Source organism: Oryzias melastigma, linkage group LG22 (assembly GCF_002922805.2).
Source record: "Oryzias melastigma strain HK-1 linkage group LG22, ASM292280v2, whole genome shotgun sequence".
Taxonomy (NCBI): Eukaryota; Metazoa; Chordata; class Actinopteri; order Beloniformes; family Adrianichthyidae; genus Oryzias; species Oryzias melastigma.
This window is the reverse complement of record NC_050533.1, coordinates 20656378-20680501: the sequence shown is the minus strand read 5'-3', so window position 1 is coordinate 20680501 and position 24124 is coordinate 20656378. Positions and strand designations below refer to the sequence as shown.

Below are 24124 nucleotides of genomic sequence, written 5' to 3'. Positions count from 1 at the left end.
TTTCTTGTAAAAAAAACTAATATATCTAATGATGTTATAAGAACATCTAGTTTTTCTTAAGTATTGTAGTGTAAAATCCTATTCAAGTGTGTCAAATCTGACTGGAAAAAAAAAAGATTCTTTCCACAAGTTGGAAAAACAATGAATAAAAACTGACTTCTTTTAGGTTTACGTTGAACTATGTTTCCAGTCGATCTTTGTTCTAGTATTGACCTATAGTCATAGTGTGTTGTCTATAGTGAGGGTGGCTGGGAGCTTAGAGAAGTTCGGTCACCCCAAGAGAACTCGGAGTAGAGCTCCACTTTAGAGGACCCAGTTGAGTTGGCTCGAGCGTCTGGTCAGATGCCTCTCCAAGGAGGTGTTTCAGTCATATCCCTCTGGATCATGCCATTTTTTCTCTGCCCCTTATTTTACAATAGGGCTGGGCGATACTGAGCAATTGGATATCGATCAGATTCGAAATCGCCAATAACGATACCAATATCGATATTTTTCAAAAATGCAGTGGATGTGACAAGAACCTCAAATACTGAATTCTTTTTAATCCCCGTGAATGTTTTTTTTTTTTTTGTAAGTTTCCCTTTTTTAATTACTCGATAAACATAAAAACAGAAATAGGGCAATATTTTCAATTAAATGGAAAATAGTTTATTAAAATACAAACTTCTAGGAATTAAATAAAAAGTGAAGAAGTGAATGCAAAACAGTCAACAAACCAAAAGAAACAAGATACAATCAAAATCTTTAACAACAAAAAAAGGGTAAATATTTTATAACTTCTTGCAGAAAAGTTTCAAACAAGAGTGAGAATATTGATATCTGCTGGCTGGTATCAAACCAATACTGATACCAACTGCGATAAGAGTAACCCAGGAACTTTCGAAGGAAAAATGTAGTAAACTACAGTTAAAAAGAACCAAAAATGTATTTTTTTATTTTTTTTTATTGTAACATATTTCACATATTATTCTGCTCCTTAGTTCTCCCCTACTTTAGCTATAGTGCTGAAGTATGGGGGAATAATTATCAGTGTTCCATGTATATCCTTTACTTATTACAACAAAGAGCATTACCCATAATAACTAAATCTGGATTTTTAGAACACCCAAATCAACTTTTTTTTTTACAAGCAAAAATACAGAAAATTATATGACCGGAGCGGACCGTCGCGGCGCGGACCGTCGCGGCGCTTCCGCGTCCAGTGTGAACCAGCACTCACTGCCACCAAGTGGTAGAAAGCTGCATTGGTAAAGAATCACTGTTCTAGATAAGATGTAAAGTTAAAGTCCATTAGTTGTCACTTCCCTGGATGTGAGAAATGTGTTCTGTTTGGTGATGGATGAGCTGCAGTCATAGTTTTACTGGAGAACCCTTTGGTAGTTTAACCCTTTAATCATGCAGGGAGGCCTTGGCCCCTTAAAGTCTTAGGTTAAGACCTGAGCATTGACTTGGACGCTCAATCCCTCAGTCAAGAGGAGGGCACTCCACCATTTGGCCACTGAGCTATAAAAATATGCTGTTTTGGTACAAATATTACAAAAAAAAATAAACAGTTTGAAGAGGCTGAAATAGGCCCGTCGTCTTCTGGTGACTCTGAACATGGAGACAGTTTTCTAATTAAACTCGATTAGAAATGTTCTTTCCATTCTCCATCTGTGAACTTTCTCCAAACCATCCTGGGGGATCGTGGTGTGAACGGCACACTAACAGGCCTCATGGCTTTAGTTGCCATTTTGAGTGTGTTGTCAGAAAAACTGTAACACGGAATGGCAAATGATACGACGCTGCACAGATTAAACAAGGTGAGGGGTCATTTCTCTTGCCGGAATGGGTGGGGATGCTAGAAAGTATTTCACTAGATCATGACAAGTCAAATGATGGTGTAATTTTCACAAAATCCCTAAAAGCATACAGAGGAATATGATTATGTGTGCTCTTTTTAAGTGTTACCCTATCTAGAAAATGGTTTTTGGCTGTATGCCGTGCATGTAAACACAGCTGGCATGTAGAATTCTAATTATGGTTACAATTTGGACTGCTGTGTCAACTGTTGATTCATAAACATCAACTTTAAAAAGCAACTTAATTAAGTAGTTTGAACCACTATATCTAATGAAACCACTTGTATTAATCATTTACTAATATATCTGGAAATAAGATATTGAAAGTTGTTGTCACATTGATATCATTCACTTGGTGCACAAACAGTGTTGGCTGCACTCCTGCGTTTGCACATCTGTCTTGCCATTTATCAGCGGCTGCCGTGTCCTGTCCTGAATCCTGTCCAGCTCTTTGCCACCCATGCATCATCCTCCTCAGAAAACCAAAGCGACCCCATGAGTACAAGGATAGCAAAACTCACTTACTCCCACAGGCAATCCATCCCCCACGGACTCACTTGTTTTCACAATCTGACAAGTGTGATTTAAGAACTGAGGAGGGCCAGGAGTGCAGCAGCCATGTTCAGCTGCTCCCTCGAGTTTTAGGCCCCTAAGTTGGTCACATCACCACTCCGATACTTTCTACTCTCTTGTCGTCCTACTAAGATTAATCAACAAATTCACATGCATTGCTAAGAGGTTTCAATGAACTCTGGATGGCCTTTTTTTTTTTTTTTTTTGGCGTGATGAATTGTTCTGCTTGCGGTGTCAACATTATACAGAAAGGAAGCAACTGAGCAAAACCAATGCATAATATATGTGTTCAGCATGGCTGAATGCATCTAGCTGAACTCGGTTTGTTACCTGAACACTTGGTGTTAAACAAACAAGTCTCTGTGGTGCCTCATCTGAATAAAATTGTATATTTAACTCAGCTGAGTCTATTTTTATGAACCCAAATGCTCATAAAAACAAAGCAGAGAAGCAGGAGTAAAGGTGGGCACAAAAGACTTTTCAGAATTAAAGCCGTTTAACTATGTTAGCTTTGAGGTGGACGACATGCTAGCATGAAATGTTTTTCTGCTAATGGAACAGATGAATAAAAAAATGGTGGGTTCTCTATTAAAAAAATTCAACTTGTTTCTCTGTCACACTAACAAAAATATTTCAATGTGGTATCAGACTAGGCCTACTAGTTTTTGTTTTGAATTTGTCAAACAAGCAAGCACCTGTGGTTCCTCATTTAAATAAAATTATATATTTAACTCAACAGCGACTTTTTTATGAACCCATCTGCTCATAAAAACAAAGCAGGAGTAGATGGGCGCAAAAAATGTTTCACAATTAAAACGGTTTACCTGCGTTAGCTTTGAAGTGTACGTGCTAGCATGAAATGTTTCTCTGGTAATGAAGTAGTCAAATTATGGCTTATCTGTGGAAACGTTCATAGTTTCCAGGTGAACTTTGATGCTGTTTTTTGGCCCACTAACAAATAAATCAATTGTGCTTAAACTACAGTGTTTTTGCACTATAAGGCACACTAAAAATAAATTTTTTGTTGTTTAAAAAGAAAATAAAAAACGTGCTCTTTATAACTGAGAAATTGACTTTTTTGCTGGTTGTATTTAAACAATTTTTTTCACATAAACCGTTTAAACGCAATGTGTTGTGGTCTTTTTTCGCCAATGTAGTTAGCATCAATGCATGCTAGTTTTTTGCAAAGACTTCTGGGAAGTTTCTAGGGCACTCAATTTTGAAATTGTAGATTCAGACAGCACTAGAAAATGACGAACGCACTATATAGTGCACTAGTGAGTAGTGAAGGAATTCCTAGTGTTACCGTGAACAAAATAAAAGCCTTGTTTCCACTCAGCAGTCCGGTATGGTCCGGTTTGACCCACTATTTTGAGCCTTTCCTTTGTAAAATAGACCCATTAAATAGTTCCGACCCGTACCGCTTGAGGGCCTCCATCTGTTGTGGGTCCATAGAAAATACTGTACAGGACGGTGTTGCCGCCCATTGACTGGCATTAAGTGATGACAACATTAGAAAGCACCAATATAGCGCTAAGCTAGCAATTCAGTTTTCCTCTTTACAGCAGTGTTGTTCTGTATAATCTTCTTTCAAACAACCTTAAATTCCTGTTATACACGATGTACAAAAAGTAAAGCAATGAAAAAGACAAGCAGCTTGATGATGCTCCGTTTTTTTTTTTTTGCTTTACTAGTCGTCGCACTACAATGACAAGCTTGCGGTCTATACCACGCATGCACCGTAAAAACAAACCACTCAGTGGTCCGTACCGTTCTACTCCTGCTGTACCGGACCGTTCAGTGGAAACGAGGCTTAATAGAGTCTGACGGACAAACATCTCTCTGACTCTTTTTGTTGCTTGAAGCACCTTATAGTTCGGTACGCCTGAAACCACGTTCACATCGACCTTAAAAAATCGTGTTGAAGCAACCAATTTTAATAAAAAGTCTATGTAAACACAGGTTTTGAGCTTCCGCATTTAGAACTCTCGCATTCATACATTGTTATGCACGTTTTTAAGTCTGTTTTTTTACGTGTTGCAAACAAGATTTGGATTTACAGGTATTGTGAATGTGCTAATGTGGCTAACGTGTAGTGGTGTCAGACTGTTTTTTTTTTTTTTGGATACTAACAAAGTTGGGAGTTACGATGTTTGTTTAGCTGTATCAGTCCGTTACAGGTAATGTATTGTCAATATGGTAATGCAGCTAACATGTAGCGTGTTACAAAAGAGTTCTATTACTTAATGTAAAGCACTTTGAATTGTCTCTGTACATGAGATGTGCTTCACAAATAAACTATCCTTACCTTCCCTTGCCTAAATATGTTTGAAAACACACTATTCAATGACGGTGCACAGAAAATACTGCCATATTTTTTTATTGTTGCCTTTGCAGTTAAAATTTGCTTGAGGAAATTCTCCATTGATCAATAGATGATTTACAAGAACCCATAATTTTAACAAAATTTGTGAAATATACTAGAATGAGTTTTAAAAAGATGGATTTCGTTTCTGTACTGTTTTCCTGCTGACTATCAAATAAAAAAAGACTTGACAAACGGTTTGCTGCTTCCTCTGCAGCAGCAAAGTGGGTTTGTTTTATGCTTGACTTTTTGTCTTATTTTGTCCTGCATCATTTCTGTGAGCCTGCTGTGAGCCGGGGCTGCAGGAAAAAGGCTCCCTGGGTCTATAAAGATGTCAGAAAATGTTATACTAGAAGTAAAAAGGATTATTCATTACAAACTTCATGTTGAAGTTTAATGTGACATTACTATCTCTTCGCTCATCTCGTCAGCCCAGCTAGCAGCATTTGTTCTGCACTGCCTCTTCCTGTCATGGAACTGTTATCAGACTTTCGACTCCAAGTTTGGCTGAACGGAGAACAAATCTGCATATTACAGATCAAGGACAAACTACAGTAATCACAGCCAGTCAGTCATGATAAGAATCACTTCTCCTTTTTTTTCCCTCTTTCCTTATGTGACAAACAAAATCGCTCTGTTATTTTTTTTTTTTTTATTCCTGCTCTTCTGCTTTTGTTCCTTTTCCTCCGATAAGACTGATGATTGAGTTGAAGGTGAGCCATCATTTTCCCAAACCTAAAGATTGCAAATCTCTGATTTGCATAGTTATGCAAATGTAGCTGGTTCCGATTGAGTTGTGGAGATGGCTGATATCAATCTGAGTCGTTGGGATTGAGCTTCCACCACATCTGCATTGCTTTAATAGTGAGGTCATTGTTTTTGTGCTGCTTTCCCTCATGGGTATGTATGTTAAAGTATTTAAAGCTACATCGTCGTGCCGCTGGTGTGGCGATGCAGAAAGTCTGCAAGTTTTTCAGCAGGGTTTTATTGTCACTTTCTGCAATAATCTGCCTGAAGATGTATTAAGTTTGGCAAGTTTGTCTTCTTTGAGACACAAATTTGAAGGTTTTATATTAGCAGGTGGAACGATTTGTTTCAGCAATTCGATTTCTATTGTAATCTGTTGTTGACGATTTGATTCATAGTCAATATTTATGGAGAGAAAATAGACTCACTCTGATTTGTGGGTGCATGATTCTTGATTTGTGCATAAATAAGGATTTGAGCATAACTTTGGATTTGTATGTGCGTAATACAAGTTACACATGCACAAATTAAAATTACAACAGCTTGAAACATATTACACACAAACATCTTTGCACGGATTCTATCATGAGACCCTTTTCACATCTCACCGATTCATCCGTGAGTGATGTGTTCAAGTACTGCTAGAATACTTGATCATTACAGTTTTAAACTTAAGATTGTGAATAATATCTGGTGAAAAATGAATTGTTCCCACTTTTTTAAACATATATTCCAAATAATTAATATAAAAAAGTCGAAATAAACGTTTTTAGAAAGAATTATCACTTGTAAAGTTTCATTTGTGCAGGTGTAAATTGTTTTTCGTATTTTTTTTAAATGTCGTAATTTTCTAGCGTACGCACAAAACATATTACCGTATATGAGTTACAAATCAAGAATACGCACGCACAAATCCTTATTTATGCACAACAAATCAAGAATTAATCACCCACAAATAAGAGTGAGTCTATTTTCTTTCCATAAATATCGGTTCATTGTGAACAATACGATTCAATAATTGATCAAACGAATGAAGCAAACACTGGCAAAAAAATGGGATTTAAAAGCAACTTTTATAAGCAATTAATAGACAATTTTACGATGAGAAACTCAGCTTAATGCAAACTCTGATGCAAAAATTATTTAACAAAGGGAAGAATTAGAGCTGAAAAAAAAGTATATTTTAATTCTTAACTTCTCTTAAGGTATGTAGCTGGCTCTCTGGGGGAAATCCTCTTTGATTTTCTTTATTTTCAATATTCAGAAAATGGCAGACCAGTTTCCATCAAAGACGGCTTTCATATAAGCTCCGCCCTCTTCTGAAGGAACTTAAGAGCAGAAGTGATCTCTACATAATATATTTAGTAACACTTAAAACTTATCTTAAATGTTTCAAACAACTAATTTATTTAAGTAATAATAGCAAACTAAAATATATAATAAATGATTAAACAAGAATTAATGTCAAATCCGTTTACATTTTCATAAAGTTCAGACGACTGTTGTATTTCCACTTCAAAATAATACATTATTAGAACATGATACCCCACTGTATGGTCACGTGTCTTTCTTTGCAAATTCAGTGTTTCCACACAAGACTGTGAGTCATTACTTCTGCCATCATGTGTTTGCTGTGATGACACTGTCATTTTTACGTTATAGTAAAGTAACCCTGAATCTAAATGATATTTTTCAATATCCATATAATCGATTGATCTAATTTTGACATGATTTTATAATGGTTTAGTTCTGTTCAACTAACATCTTGTCTCAGACAGATGAATCTGGTTGGATTGTAGGAATATGAATAAATTCATCAATTAATTTTATTAATTGTTACACCCCTATTGCATATAATATTTGTACTAAACCAAGAAGAAACATTCAAGATATTTACTTGTTGGAGATCCTATTCTCAGTTTTGTTTCTGTTGTTGCAGCACGTTTTTGTCCCAAATCGTTTCTAAACTGAAACCCAATGACAGGTCTGCTGTGTTTCCTCTAGCATCCTCGCCTGGACCTAACATCACGCTGGAGGGCCTGTACCACTGTCACCAGGGATTTGGAATCCCACTGGACAAACTGTGCGACTTCAAGACCGACTGTCCTCTTGGAGATGATGAGGGCGCCCGTTGTCGTAAGTCCACTGTGACACAGAAACACTGCACAGCGTCCAGTCCTCCCCGCGTTGACCTCTCAGCTCCGTTCTGAGCCCGCCTTCACGAAACCATTCCGTCCAAAAATGGCGGCCTCTTTGACAGAGACGCAGACTCAAAAAGAGCTTCCGGATATGCTTTGTGAGCATCTCTTCCCCACCAGTGTTGTTATTTCTATTTCTCTGCACATTTGTTATTAGCTTTTTTAAGGCTTATGGAACCAAGAATGCTGACATCTTTTTCACAAGTCCCCTGTGCCTCCAGGTTAGTGCACGAACGTGTGAGGCAGGGATCTTTTTTTAGTCTTGCATGCGCGCACATAGTTTAACTTTTACTTTTATTGACACTCCGTTCAGAAGCTTCACCCCATACGGCTTGAAATAAATAAATAAATAAATACGAGTTTCCCAGCTTAATTCGCGTGCTTTTCACACATAATAAAGTGACCAGAATTAATTTTCTGCTGCCCACAGAGCAGGTCAGCCTCCCTTGTGCTGCTTATTAAAATGATGCCTGCTCCCTCGTGGGTGAGTGGGTTCGCCAACAATAGGAGCTGAAAGATAAGAGGGTAACCTTAAGGTGAAAATCCCAGCCAGGCGCAGATTCCCTTTCTACTACGTGAGGATTTATCAGTGCTAATTGCCATGAGAGCACAGCCGGAGCGGGCAATTTGGAAGCTTCTGGAGCATTCCCAGTGGGCTGCTCAACAGTTCCGTCATTGTTCTGATTGTTAAAAAGGAAAAGGCTGCTTTGACTGTGATCATACCATTTAATCTGCACTGTGTGCTCTCATTTTACTTAACACAAACTATTAGGAGCGGGATACTACCTGAGAAGACCTCCCCTTAAATCCTCTAGTCCACTGAGTCCACTTCACAGGTTTTGTAACTGCAGGCGTTCAAATCCGTGTGTGAGTTAAATGTTACAAACTCAGATAAAAATATGGACCAACAAGTTATTCTACCAGAGGGAGAGTTAGTAAACAACCAATAAAATTGGCAGGGAGCTTTTAGAATATTTATGAGCAGGGATGTCAAAGAAAAAAATCAAAACAACAATATAACAATTTATAATATTTCTCACTATTTGTTAATGCTTAATTAAGCATCAATTAACCATTTAAAAAATATTAAAAGCCTCTTTTGCTCATTACTTTGAATTATTTAGTGTATCATTAAATGCAAATAGATTACATTGAGAAAGGAACTTATAGTGTTACCAATAACAATGTTCACAATGTTAGTTAAGCCATAATTAGGCATTAATAAACTATTAAACCATGTATTACTTTGCATTACTAAGTGTATTTTTCAATGCAATACTAGCTAGTGCTTAGTTGTGCATTTAATAATAGCATTAATAGAGGAACTCTTATTACAAAGTATTACCAAAACTAAGAGTCTCTTTCTTAATGTTACATAAGGCATAACTGAGCATTAATTAACTGTTAAATAAAGCAGCACCACCTACTCTTATACATTACTATGTGTATTATTTAATGTATTAGTAACTACTTATTAATTATGCATTAAATAACGTTAAGAGTGGAATCCTTAATACGTGTTTCCAATAACAAATGTAATTTTCCTAATGTGTGTTAATACTTAGTTAAGGATTTATTAATTATTAAATAAAACTTTAATAGGCGTTTCAATAACTTTGCATTACTACATGCAATGTTTAATGCATTATTAGTGAATTCTTATTCATGTACAAAATAAGATTGAGAAAGAAACCTTTATTGAAGTGTTACCTATAACAACGGTCTCTTTTCCAATGTTAGTTAGTGCTTATTGAGCATGAAATAACTCACAAATTAAGTTTAAACTTTTTTCTTTTATTAGTATTATTTTGCATTACAAAGTGTATTATTCAATGTAATAGTAGCTAGCGCTTAGTTATGCTTTTAATAATAACATTAAGAAAAAATTATAAAGTCTTACCAATAACAATTGTTATTTTCCCAGTATAAGTTAATGCTAAATAAAGCATTAATTCATAATTTTAAAAAGTATTTACAGTCACTTGTACGTATATTTTTGCAGAGATCAATAGATCAATAATGAATACATAAAAATATAGATCGATCTATCACATGAAGCAAATGCCCGCTAACTTTATGCTAACGTATAATGGGATTTCCCATAGAACATCTAATGCTAACGCTTGATCAACCTAAACATACATCGTTGACTAAATGAACATCTTTATAAACTCACAGACATCAATTTTCCAAACTCTTTTAAGGAAACATTTTTAAAGTAACGATTTGTAGTCTAAAACACAGTTTTACTAATTTTGCTTAAGTGGTGATCGCCACCTAGTGGACAAACTGAAACACAAACTGAAACAGGAGAAGCAGAACAATGTTTAAAATGTTAATGATCTGAACATTTTTGTTAGAACTTCTCCTTTAGAGAATCCATGTAACACTGGATGATATTAACAATCTCATTATTTCACTGATTCATTTTACAGTATGTGAACTGGATCAGATTAATAAAATATATTCAAAACATATAGTAGATTATTAATGTATTTCTAAATACATTTCTAAATGTGTAAACTCAAAATTGAATTGAATAATTTCTGGAAATTATTATTGATATCTAGCCCTGTTATTATGCCTATTATTCAATAGTAACTACTAAATAATATTAATAAAGTGACCTATATTAATTGTTACCTAGAACAATCACATAATTTCCTGAAATAAAATACATAGGAGAGTAAATGGGAAAAGTCTCTAAATCTGTAAATAACCTCGTCATCAACCGTTTAGTTTAGTCATGGAGCAGCAAATAACTCAAGTTGTCTGCTGAGACTCGTAATGACCCTGAATTTAGTCATGAGGACTAAATTTGACAAAACATCTGAATTTGAATGTTCACAGTTGAGCTGAAAACACACAAAATGCACAAATTATTTCCACATGAAATGAAAGATTTCAAGTCAAAATAACTTCATGAACTACAGCTTATTTGAAAATGTGTTGCGTTGGCAGCTTCATCCCGTCAGGTCGAACACAATCCTCCTCATCCTGAAGAATTTTACACTACAAAGTTCAGGGAGACGGAGGCTTTCATTTGTGCTCACCTTCTCCACAGTTCTCTTCACGGTGATTAGAGCGCACATCTCAAACTGAAATTAAAAACATCAGTGAATCTTGAATCAGTTCACCATCAGGTGAGGTTTGTTTTCCGCCTGACCTCCTCCGTCTACAACTGTACCTCTGTTTGCTCCACATTCATCTGGCACACTCATTACAATACCCCCTGCTACCTAAATCACAGTGCTCCCTTTTCTGATTCCCCATTCTCTATGATCCATCTACAAGTTATCTACATCTGATTTGATCTATTTAAATCCCTCACAAGCGCCGCCAAGGCTCATTAACAGGAAGAAGCAGGAGGAACAAACTTTGCTTGCGTCAATCACAGCGATCCCTGACATATAAGGAAACTCAAGTCCCAGTGGATCTCCCTCAGAATCCGAGCCCGCCATCATTATGCACAAACACATCCTCCTCTCTCTCTGAGAGTCTCGGCTTCCTCTAGTTAATCTTAGGCTGTCTAAATTTTGCAGACGCCCTGCTGCTTTCCAACACTGCAGTTGCCCTGTAACCACACAGAAATGCTTTTCTGCTTTACCGCACATATGTGGGACGTTAAGAGGTTAATACTTTTTTTTATCTTCCTATTCTGTCAAAAATGTACCCAAGTGGAGGCGAGTGATGAGGGCTTTCTTGTCTGGCTTTAATAGATTATCACCTGATAGTTGCTATCTTTTTTCCTGTAGCTTACACAGCATGGGTTTGTTATCAAAATGACATTTGAAAAGACAAATTTACCCAACCAGGAAGCAGCTTCACCCAACATTCAAATACCAACAAGATACAGTAAAATAACTAAACATGTTAAACACCCAATCCAATGAAACTTTTGTTTTTAACATTTTTATATGGCATTTTTCTGATGATGGAGGCCATATTTGAAGAAAATTAAACATCTTTATTCAAATTGTTTTGAATGAGGAGCAGATGAAATATTGCCGTTTAACAAAGAGTGTATTTATGATATAGGTCCATTCTAAAGACGTCTAGATCCATGCATGTCTTTGTTTTCCTCGTCCACGCTGGAATGTGTCATAACTGTATGGTTGGATAGCTTCAGTGTTGCTTTCCAGTTTTGTTTCACCACATATGTTAGCTTGTGTTGCTACTTGATCTGTAACCGCTACCTGATTTGTTCATGTGAAAGTTCCGTTAAAGTGTTTTATGTTTAAAGAATGTCTTCGGATGTTAATAACAAAAATAACCTGTTAAAATGTTTATTACAAGGAAAATGTTTATTTTATTGCAAAAAATGAAAGAAAAAAACAAATGTTAAGGATTAGGACTGCATGATCCTGTAAGGAGAACAAATGCTTTCTTCTTCTTCTGTCTCGTTTGACAGCAGTTTGTTCCCCATTGTTTAAGGATGCAGGACCAACATTTTATCAACAGAAGCTGTGACATTTCTTCTGACTAAAATGTGCTCCCTTCTCCTCTTTTCCTGTTGCCATCAATCAGACAGAATACTCCAAGCATTATGGGTAACATTTTATCACTCCTCGTTGAGATATTCATTAGCTGTGTTTCTGTTGACTATGAAATTGCGCATTTTGGATTCGCAATAATTAATTTCCCTAATGGAAACACCTTAATTTTGAAAAAAAAAAAGTGCGCTCGGAGGAGGTTGTTTTTTTGGGGGGCACATCAAAATGGACATATTTCACAAAACTGCAATGGAAACCCTTTTTTTTGTTTTACATTTTAAGAATTTCAATAGATTTTGGCCCATATGTGTAATGGAAACACAACTTTCATTTGTAATGACAGCAAAATATGATTATACAGTGATACATTTAGGCGACATTCTTTTATTTCTGTGATTCAATGGGTTGAAACATAGGCCGTAACAGAGGCAGAAGTGTCTGGAAATGTATTTTTTCATTTATTTTTTTAATTTTAATTAATTGACAATATTTTAAAGGCAAATAAAGAAAATTGTTAAACTGTCGCAATACTGGTGACAAAGGAGAAGTGACGGAATTTCTGCGGATTCTGGGACCGATCGGGTAGGCGTTACGGATCAGGTAGTGACACACTGTACACTGGCTGAAGAGCATGTAGAGAAGGGTGATGGGAATTGGGGAAGGACCTACTTGGCTCCAATTGTCCCGTCCTGTGGGGGAATTCCTAACGAACTGCCGCTGCTCTGCAGAAACTATGTCCTAGACAGTTTTTTGGATATTGGTTAAAAATGATATAAATATATTTAAAATACCACTAGGAAGACTTTAAAAAACATCACAAGATGGTCAGACTGGGTCTTTATTACCATAAATTCTTAGTGTTATTTGTTGTTTGGAGCAATCTAGGTTCGGTTACAAACATCATTTTATGTCTCTCATTAGAATAAAATTAACTCCGTAACAGATAAATGGTCTAAATTCTAAAAATTACCAAATAGCTTTGAACTCTCTCTGCCATTTTATCAGTTGCCAGACTGTGTAGAGTGAAGCTTAAAATTACCAATATTTGTTCAAAATAAATACGTGTCACTTCACAAACAAATCCGTTTTTGTCCTTGGTATTCAACATTTCTTGTTGTGCAGCTTTAAAAAAACCATTAGAGGATGTCAGGGATGGAGGAAAATGAGTTTAAGTGACCTTGTCCTCACTCGGCTGGATTAATCCAACATTAACACTCAACAGTTTAAACTATTTGCCTGCTTTTAATCAAGTTAAAAAATAAGATAGATTTGCCAAAAGTGCGTCTTTTGTTCCATGGTCACTCTTCTTATTTACTTGCTGCTGTTTTATTAGGCGTGGAGCGTATGCACGCATCTTATTAGGAACAGAATATGTAGTAGAGAGCAACACTGCATACAAAATCGGATCGGCCAACTCACCAACAACAACATTTTCTAGTCTGAATATATTTACGGCGTACAGCCCCAATTCCACTGACCTGTGACATGTTTGCACTCTCATTAATGATGACCTGCTCTGAGTGAAGAGGTCACCCTTAAGGTAATGTCTATTTGCAGTACATGCAGTACATGGAACCTGCAGTGAATTCATCAATTATTTTAGCACAAAAATATTTGTTTTTTTCTCTTGTTTTCAGTAAAATTAAAAAGATTAACAGTTTTTATTTGAAAATTCATAATGGAGGAAAAATGAATAATTATGGTATGTGGCCGGCCAGAATTACATATAACAGTATAATAATACAGTATATGACAGAGTTATCTATATATCTGTCTATATAGTTATTTTTTATCTCTATGGATTATTTTTTCATATATAATGTTTTGTTGTTTGACTGAAGGAAGTTTTCCTGTATCCTGAAGTTTATCAGCTCTAAGCGGCAGAAAGAGCCTAATGGACCATGATGTTATGGCAACAGAGCATCCGAAAGCTGAGTGTCACTGGCATTACTGGAAAGAAACATCATTAGTGTGGATGGTCTGACCTAGAGGGAACATGTGCAGCTTGAACAGCAGAGGTCCATGAATGGATCCCTGAGGCACTCCGCATGACATGGAGACTCTCAGATTGATGATCACCAGTAGAAACAACATAATTCTTTCCTTCCAAATACGATCTGACCTCACTATGGACTGCACCTTATGATTGTTTCCACATTTTTTAGCCTGTCAAGACAGATTTCATCATCAGAAGCTGAACTCAGAGCAGGAAGCACCAAAACTGATGTCAGTGTTGATGTGAATGTCATTTAGCACTCTCAAGGCCGTCTCGAGTCTGAACCCAGACTCAAATTGTCTTAGAGGCCAAATGAGTTCAGGAAGTTGAGACAAAAGTGCTTTTTCTATAACTTTAACAAAAAAAAGGAAGATTGGAAATTGATCTGTAAGACATGGGAGGTTGAAGGCTGCTTTGTTTCAGAAGGGATTTTAACAACTGCAGTTTGAGGGATTATGGAAAAAATATCGGACTGGAGATAGCTTTTTATCATTCTCAGACATTCAAGTTTTTCTTAAGATGACTTGAAACATTTGAAAAAATAATTGATTAGTGAAGTTTCCAAAAAAAAGAAAAAATACTAAGTGGTTAAGTTCCTTCTACAAGTCCTCCTGGAGTGTTTAGCACTGATCTCAGTTCATGTCATAGCAAATATAAAAGTGACCCCTCTCATGGTAACAATAGAAACTACATTTTCATAAAAAAATTTTAAGAAATTATTTTGTTCTTCATTTGTGATTCTTTTCCATAGGGGTCAAACAAATCTAAGGCCATTTTCCTATTTAGACAGATTCAAATCAAGAGAAAAAGCATCAGAATTCAGTGGAACAGGAGGCTGAGTGGTAACTTGTGCATCACACGTTCAAGTTTTTTCTCAATGCATTTTTTCATCTGATCCTGTTTCACTATAATTTGATTAAAGAAATACTCAAAAATAACATTTTAAGACTAATTTTCTTTACATATGTAGAAATAAATGAATAATATATATATAAACATAAGACTTAAAGGTGGTGACAAACCTAAATATAGGTTATTGTATGTTTTAAATTATACATTAACCGTGATAAAACTGTAGCCCAAAAATCAAGGTTTCAAAAGTCAGCATTACATTTTTTCATAGATACTGTTTGAATCGTGATCGTAAGCTTTGTAAGACTAACTAAAGCTGAATAGTAACAATTAAAAGCAGTGATATAGATTAGCTGACGATAATCAACCCAAACTAAAATTATTAATTGATTTGTGCTAACATTATATTTACACTGCAAAGCAAAACTGTAATTCTTTTAAATGACATTTTATTGTAAATCTCAGAGATGTCTGTCACCTCGACACTGCACGTGTAAACATCTCTCTGTTACATGAGTATGTTTGCACGTGCAAGGCCCAGACATTTTATTTTGTTTTATTTTTTTAGGTATCAGACTGCAACCGTATGGAAACAGGATGCTTTCAGACAGAATGTGAAAAGAGGCTGCACTCCCTGCTGGGTTCAGTGCACTGGGCTCCAGAGCAGTGAAGCTCCGAGCAAAATACAGAGCAAAGGAGGTTCAGCTGTCAAAATCTGAACACTACAGGTTCATATGATATACGGTTGTTGCACCACCCCAAAAAATGACGGATATCTGTTTTTAAAATGTGGATTCCAATGAAATCGGAGGTGTTTTTGTCTTCCTGCTGCTGGACGGGACTTTTTATGGAGTAGAAACAAATACGTGCTTGTAGGTTATGGAGCGTGAGGAGGTTATCAAAAATGTTTCATCTTCACCAGCATGCACTTTAACAGCTGGTGAAGGGTTTTATGAAGGAAAGGGATTATGTGTTTGCAGGACATGCACACAAAACAAGAGTGATGTCTTTGTTTTTTTATGTTTGAGTTAATAACACAAGCTCAATCAATCAGTGAACTTGTACTATTTAGTTAAGCAGATTAAATATATTATAGCCACTTCAATTTAGTTTAAAAGCCCACTTTATCAAAGATTAACAGAAAATTCAAGTTTTTTCAATGATTTTATTTTTTGTCCCTTTGAAAACTTCACAAAAACATTTTCTATTTAATTTTTTTAATAAAATATAGTCCTGTGATTGATTCTCAATGGGTTCTCACAAAGTATTGATCTTTTATTTTTGCTTGAAGAGGCTTTAAAACGTTTATATTTGTCATCCTTTGGTGAGAAGTTCCTTTGGAGGCAGATATGGGGCAAGCGTTGCAAGACTGGCTGTCGCGGGGACCAATGTGTCTGGCAGCCAGTTGATTTAATTTTTGTTCTGTTGTTTACAACAATTTTCCACTAAGTAGTGGCACTGCTGTTCATGTTTACTGTTATTAACACTGAATTTGACAGATTATTCATATTCAGTTGGTGTCAATGCTTGTCAAAGACAGTATTACTGATTTCAGCAATGTTGCACTGAAGTGTCTATTATTCCTTACACAAAATAAGACACAAGTTGTTAATTATGATTGTGTTCAAGCTAAAAAAATAAATGGGGATATATCTTCCTAAAAATATGCGTTCTTCTATATATTGAGAATTATGATTTTACCATTTATCACAGTATTGCGATATCATCAATATCGTGAGTCATGTATCGTGTATCGCATTTTATCGTGAGATACCCAGTGAATTCCAGCCCTAATACATTGGGTGGATTGGTGCATTTTTTCTCACAACAATATTATTTTAAGATGCAAAAATATTGACAAGTTTTTAGAAAAAAAGCACCTTACTCCAGGTTCACACGCAGAAGTACTGCGATGTGGTGCGGAACGGGCCACTTTTATTCGCTACTCTTGTTAACCTGTGGTGTCGTTCACACCAGACGTGCCATGCAGTGATCATTGCGCCGTCTGGTCTATTTTTTGTGCGAGCTGCGAGCGATCCGCGTCAATCCTGACAGGAATTTATTTACACCAAGACACATGTGAAAATCCCGTCAATTTTCACAATTTAATATTTTATCACAATAAATATTGCTATTGAAAGATGCGATCTTATTTTTGTAACTAAACAAACTGTAGGGATAAAAATAAACGACCAAATAACACACAAAACTCACTTCCGAGTGCGGCTTTACAAGCTTTATTTACCCACTATCTCAAATTTGATCCACACATCTCTCACATCATGTAACTGTACTATAAAAAATTAATTATCAACAAAATTGTGATTATTTCTCTACAGAAAGTAGTTGTTTTAAAAAAGGAATAACAATAGATGACTTATTTTATTATAAAGTTTAGAAAATTAGCTAAAATGTTTCCCTGTCAAAAGATTTCATGCAGGCAGCCATTTTGATATGAGCAGGAAAAGCCCCTCTTCTGCCCCTAGTGGAATGATGATGAACTACAGCGCTAAAAACATGGACCAAGTTATATGAGTTTCTCAGGACAGCTTGGATCATTCTAATGAGAAAGGGGTCTGAGAAATGCGTGGTTAAGGTTAAAAGGCATCAAGTCAAAGTTAGTTTAAGATCATTTAAGGAGCAAAAATGAAAAAATAACAAAGTAATACATCAGGTTATATGAGTTTGTTTCACTTTAATCTAATTTGGCCGAAATGTGTTGATTATAAGCTCTATGTTTGCTCAGTTTGCTCTTCTTGCACGTTGTTTCTGAATGTTTTTTTCCTGATTTTACAGTAGATCAGCCTTGTTTACTTTGCTTTAGTCCCCAGCAACACATGCCTTCCTCATTTGCATATTTGAAGTAGAACTAATAAAAGCTCTGAAAAGAAGCATCCTCTTTTGAAATAGAGTAATGAAATAAATAAATGTTTTTTGTTTTTTTTAGAAAACCAGATTTTCAAATGCAGTGATTTATTTATTGCCTTATTTATTCATTTCATTTTGGCTAAAACTGCTCTCCATAATTTATGGAGGACTCATCAGCTTTGTGAGAGATGCTCAGTTGCTTCAATTCTCCTGAGAGTTGAGCTTTGTAAGACTTCAGTTTGAATGCCATTTCTGAAAAACATGGTGTCATCACATCAGCCCCCTTATTGCGTCTCAGTCTGACTTTCAACTCTCTCCTCTTTTCCAGTCCTTCTGTTCCTGAACTCCTTCTGAGAGATCAGTACACTTCATTCCCAGTTTTCCCCAGCACTCCAGTCTTGAGTCGCTAATTTGCCCTCTTCCCGTTTTTCTCCTCATCCTTCTCTGTCACTCAGCTCCTTGATCACCGGGTCCCATCCCGATCCTGTCCTTTTCTCTCCTTGGATAGCCAGCTGCCAGTGATCACTCAACTTTCTTCTCACTCCCTCCACTAAGCCTATCGACTCATTAGAAATCCCTTTCCCTAATCATCTTTTCCTATCCGCCCTTAATGTGTTCTGTCCCTTCTCTCTCCAGGACACTTTCTCAATGGCAGCTATTGCTCTTTTGAAGAGGGTGAGTGCAGCTGGCAGTCTGTGGCGGGTCGTGGTCCTTCCTGGAAAAGGCTCCAGTCACCCTCCAAGGCCACCAGACAGAGCTGCCCGTCATCAGGTATGGCCTCACATGACGCCATCAAAGCCGTTCAGGTCAAATCAGGACCAAACGTGTGTGTGTGAGTTGTTATTGAAATGGACATCAAAGAGAGACGTTTTACAGTAAGTCCAGAGTGGGATGTTTTAAACCTTAAATTAGCATGAAGTTAACCTTGAACAGTCAAGTCTCGACGTGTGAATGTGGACACACCGAAGCGTCTGATGTGCCAGTCAAATTCTGAGCTCAGCACACTGCTGTAAACGGAGTCCCAGCGGGGGTGAAGCCTGCAGACTTTCATTGTGAGGGCACTGATGCAAGTGTTTCCAGATATTGGAGGTTTCCAGGGGGACTTATTTACAGAAATCCACACGCTGTAGGAAACTAGACAAGATGGGATGTAATTTTATACCATGTTTTTCATCACTAATATCACACTAAGCAGAAGTTAGCTTCACATGTGCAAAATAGACTTATAGACCACATTTTCCGCACTCTAGGACACACGGTCAAGGAATGGTCTATTTTCAAACACGTTATTTATGAGACATCACAAACTTGAAGCTGGACTCCCAATATTGTGAAAAAACACAGTCTGATGCCAGTACATGTTAGCCATGTTAGCTACATCTGCAAACTAATGCTGCATTCACACTGGACTATGTGGTGTACTTCACTCCTGACAGTCGTTTTAAACGTTACTTCCATCTGACCATAGCCCAGTTTGAGCATTAACCCTAGAGGGGAAAAAATGCAAACAAAACTAGAGGATCTTTTTATTACTCTCTTGATGAAAATAAGAAAAACATCAAAACTCCTGAAGTTAGAGCGATGGCGCCCGTTACGAAGTCACCTGCAGCGGCTTTTCGTCTGCCAGCAGTCTGGGTAGCAGACCACGCTACCTCTGCTGGACTCTGGGCGGCATTGGGCCGCTGACTATTGTAGAGGGCATGATCGCTCCAGCTATATGGGCCCTGTGACAGACCGGTGACCTGTCCAGGGTGTATCCCGCCTTCAGTAACCGGGACCTTCTTCGGTAACCCCGGAGCCCCAGCGTGTTTAAAAAATGGATGGAAGTTCAATATGAAAATCACCACATTTTGATTTGATTTGAAATGGTTTATTTCAAGCAATCAGGTAATTATACATAAACACAGGGATATATTACATAATTGTTCAACATCCAAAAATATGTCAGACATTGGATAACCAGACATCAATAAGTAGATTGCTTGAAAGGGAGTGGGAGGAAGCTTCTATTGCAGCAGGTGACACACGAGAGTAGTTAATTCTGACATCATTCTGTTTTTTAAACTAGAAATTTGGGAGGTTTTTTTTCTAGATGGATTGTGTCATAATACACTTTGTTTATAGGTATCCTGAATATTTTTTATAAATATAAATATTTTTAGTTCAAATATGTCATTAGTGTATATATATGCCTTGAAGTAATTCTATATGTTTTATTTAATATGTTTTAAAGACTTAAAAAATATTTACGGGGTTTTATTTAGATTTTTCTGTTGTTTTTACTCCCTTTTTACTAATCTGAATTACGATCTGAACCGTGAGTTTTGTGATCCTTTGCACCCCTAACTACATATAATAAAGCAGACTGATACTGCTAAAACAAACACTAGTATCCCAACACAATCAGACACTGTACACATTAGCCACGTTAGCATGTTCACAATACCTGTAACTTCCAACCTCGTTTGCACTTTGTAATAAAAAAAAAACAGACAAGTACTGCTAAATCAAATGTTTCAGTGACCATGCTAACTTGTCACCGTGCTAGTAACACATTAATAAAAAGCACAGTCTGATACCACTACACGTTAGCTGCATTAGCATATTCAGAATACCAGTATATCCCAACCTTTTTTGCTATTCGTTTAAAAAAAAAGCAACGGACTGACACTGCTAAATTAAATGTTCCTGTGACTAACTCCCAATGTTGTTAGTAACACAAAAATAACACAGTCCGGCACCGCTACACGTTAGCTGCGTTAGCACCCAACAAAACGTTTTGACAGAGCACAATGTTCCTCTTAAATCACTTCCATGTCCGTCCTTAAATAAGGTGCTTTGAACTATAAGGTACTCTGTTGTTTTTTTTAATTTAATTTGAGGCTTTTATGTGTGCCCTATAGTGTGGAGAATGTGGTAACTAAATCCTCACAAACAAAATATTGTTGTATTTCCTCTCATTGTGTCATTTCTTTCTTTTGCGGGGTTTGAAACCACCCTTGTGTTTAGGTGCTACATTCACCGTGGAAGGAGGCCAGTCCAAGGGTCAACATGGCTCAGCAGTTCTGAAGAGTCCTCTCTTCCCCCCACCTCTGAGGAATGCTCCGTGCACGGTGAGCCCCTCACCAAAACATTACTCGTTGAACTTCCATTGACTGTATATGTGACATCACCTATAGAAAATGGTTGGCCTCCGTCTCCAACCAAATGAAGTTAATTTGGTCAAATTTTTTCACGATACCAACGCCGCCATTTTGGAGCCAACGTCAGTAAGCAGTGATTGGTCTGAGTTAGCGTTTCTAAGGGAAATGTAGTGGGGAAGTCCACACGGCTAACACTTAAAAGCTAGCTAAGGAGAATCTGTTGATGAAAAGTTTAACATGAGACAACATAATTTTATGGAGGCATCTGATTGGCCAGTTTAAAACTTGAATAACTTGCACTACAGCAAAAAATATAATGAAAAATAAAACGAATATAAGCAAGAGCATGTATTAGAGCAAGAATGGTTATTTTATACTGACAGAGTAATAGCCCTTTATTTCTCAATAGAATTCTACAGGATTTTGGCTTATTTGAGACATTGGGAACTTCCTTCCTAGAACATGAGGTGGGAGGGGTACTCAGTCCTGTTCTCATATACAGTTAATGTAAGCTTCCCACAAACTTGCAGCCGAGGTCAAAACAGCAGCATCTACTATCAATGGGGATCTTGTTACATGTTCTGGATGTACAGTTGACTGAGTTTGTGTGTCAACATATTGTAAATTGTAATAGATTTATTTATCATGTAACATATTACATTTTAAAACAATTCAAAGAGAAGTCTAAAATATAAAAATACATGGAAGTTTTTGTTTATATTTTTTATTTAAGTGTCACTTTAAAAATGTATGTCAGAGGTTATTTTTACTCTATATGTATATGTTATGGGAAGAATACTTTGTTTACATCTTCTAGGTAGATTTAATCAAAGTAGCGGGATAAAAATTCAGTCAGCTTGGTTTATCTTTTAGTATAGAAGCAGCTGAGACTGGAACTTTCCTTTATGATAGTGACTATATCAGATATTTGACAATTAACTTTGACATTTTGACCCCCAAAATGTACTCACATAACACTTCTTCTAATGACGGCTTGACCTGATCCAATCATCATTTGATCTATTTTAAGTGTTCCTTGTGTTTTTTTAATTATGATGATGCAGTTTCTACCGAAAAATCAAAAAAAGTTGTGCTGTTTTCTAGGACATTGTTTCTGCAGAGCAGCAGTTCATTAGAAATTTGTCTCAGCTTGGAGCAGGAAGCTTGTCCTCCACCCGCAGTGTATTTTCTATGTAATAAATACGCTCTTTTTTGAATCACATTTTTTCATCAGCTCCTAATTGACAATGATTTGAATAAAAAAAATACTCAAAAATGCAGTTTTTAGCTCAGTTTTCTTGAAATATGTCCTCTATCATCAGAAAAATTCCACAAAAATGTGATAAAAACATGTTCTCTGAATGTTTGTAATGGTTTGACTCAATTGACAATGTTTTATAATGTTTTTATCCATTATGTTTTTTTTTATTTAGGCAAAAACAAGTTTTATATTTATGACTCCTGTAAGAAAAATATATTTTCCTTGTTTTTTCCTTTAGTGTCAGCTAGATCCCCAAGAATTGACCTTTCTTGTTTGAGTCTGAGAATTAGTTGGTTCAATACTGCTGCACACAGCGACCGTTGGCCCTCTGTGTATCTTGCGCACATTGGACATGGCTGCACGGAAGGAAGTGGCGGGGATAGAGGTTGATGCAGAGGATATAGAAGTGGGACGCTGAAGCAAAGGTCAGGGGGTTGGAAAACAGGATGATAGGAGATGTCAAAATAAAAACAAACAAAGAAGCAGTCTGAAAAGCAGATAAAGGAACAAAAAGCAGAAAAATGTCACTGCTTCTTACATGTTTACTAGAGGTGCTTTGTATTTTGCGGCAGAAACTGGAGCCAGTACCAGAGTGTTGCCACTGAGCTTCAGGGGAAGCAGCAAAGATTAGCCACGATTCCAGATCAACACTCTAAATCCCTCCATCTATACTGAATGTGAGCTGTTTGAGCCTTCTGCACTTACACTACTATGCTGAGGATACATCCACTTCTGTGTCATGACCACCGTGTGTTTCCTGCAGCAGTCTTGCGATTGATTAGGACCACGTCTTCTGTGCATGCTCTCAGCCCAAATGCGCTGAATTTAATTTCCAGGCTTAATCCAGCATCTGCTCCTCTTGTACAGGGAAATACCAATTATGTTGTTGGCTGTGAAAATGCTTTAGATGAGCATGGTCACAAGCTTTAGTCTAACACATCCCTGCACCGCTTAAATCCTCTGACAGTCGTTTCATTTTTAGTTGGTCAAAGTCCAACATACATCCCTCCTTGAATAAAGCGCCGCTAGACTCATTCATGCTGAAGAATGCCTGAACAGCACAGACTAAAATGTAAACCAAATTATAATCCTCAGGGGATTCTTTTAATCTTGACATAATTAAAACTGAACAGGTGGGTAAACTGAATCTTAGTGCAGTTCAGTTGTAATTATTCCCATGACAGATGACATGTTTGGCTGGTTCACAGAAATATTGGAATAAATTTTGTAGACTTCATTGATTTGGACTGAATGTAGACTTCATCGATTAGTTAGATTGATTAGCATTGAACTTTTATTTAATTATATTAAAATAGTAACTACTTTTATTATTTACAAGTACTTTTTAGTAAGGTACTGTATTTTCCAGAGTATAAATTATAATAATAAAGAAGAAAAAAGCATTAAATTGCACTGCAGTATGTATAAGTCACACTGGAGCTCATATAGGTCAAACTGGAGTATGAGTCACACTGTAGCATAGTAGGTCACGCTGGAGTATAAGTTGTACTGCAGTATAAGTCACACTGGAGTATAAGTTACACTGGAGTAAAAGTTGTACTAGAGTATGAGTCAGACTGGAGTATAAGTTGTACTAGAGTATGAGTCAGACTGGAGTATAAGTTGTACTAGAGTATGAGTCAGACTGGAGTATAAATTGTACTGGAGTATAAGTCACACTGGAGTATGAGTCACACTGGGGTATAGTAGGTCAGACTGGAGTATAAGTTGCACTGCAGTACATATAAGTTGCACTGGAGTATAAGTTGCCCTGGAGTATGTGTCAC

At 36.7% G+C, this 24124-nt stretch overlaps 1 protein-coding gene across 2 annotated transcripts in view; it reads left to right on the top strand.

Annotated features, from left to right (window-relative positions):
• alk (ALK receptor tyrosine kinase) overlaps positions 1 to 24124 on the top strand; it is a gene marked incomplete in the record, with an annotated part of 583514 nt that overhangs the window by 465924 nt on the left and 93466 nt on the right. For both annotated transcript variants that reach the window (XM_024267526.2, XM_024267517.2), the window contains 3 exon segments: positions 7531 to 7662; positions 18570 to 18704; positions 20943 to 21046. In XM_024267526.2, coding sequence (XP_024123294.1) covers positions 7531 to 7662; positions 18570 to 18704; positions 20943 to 21046 — 371 coding nt within the window.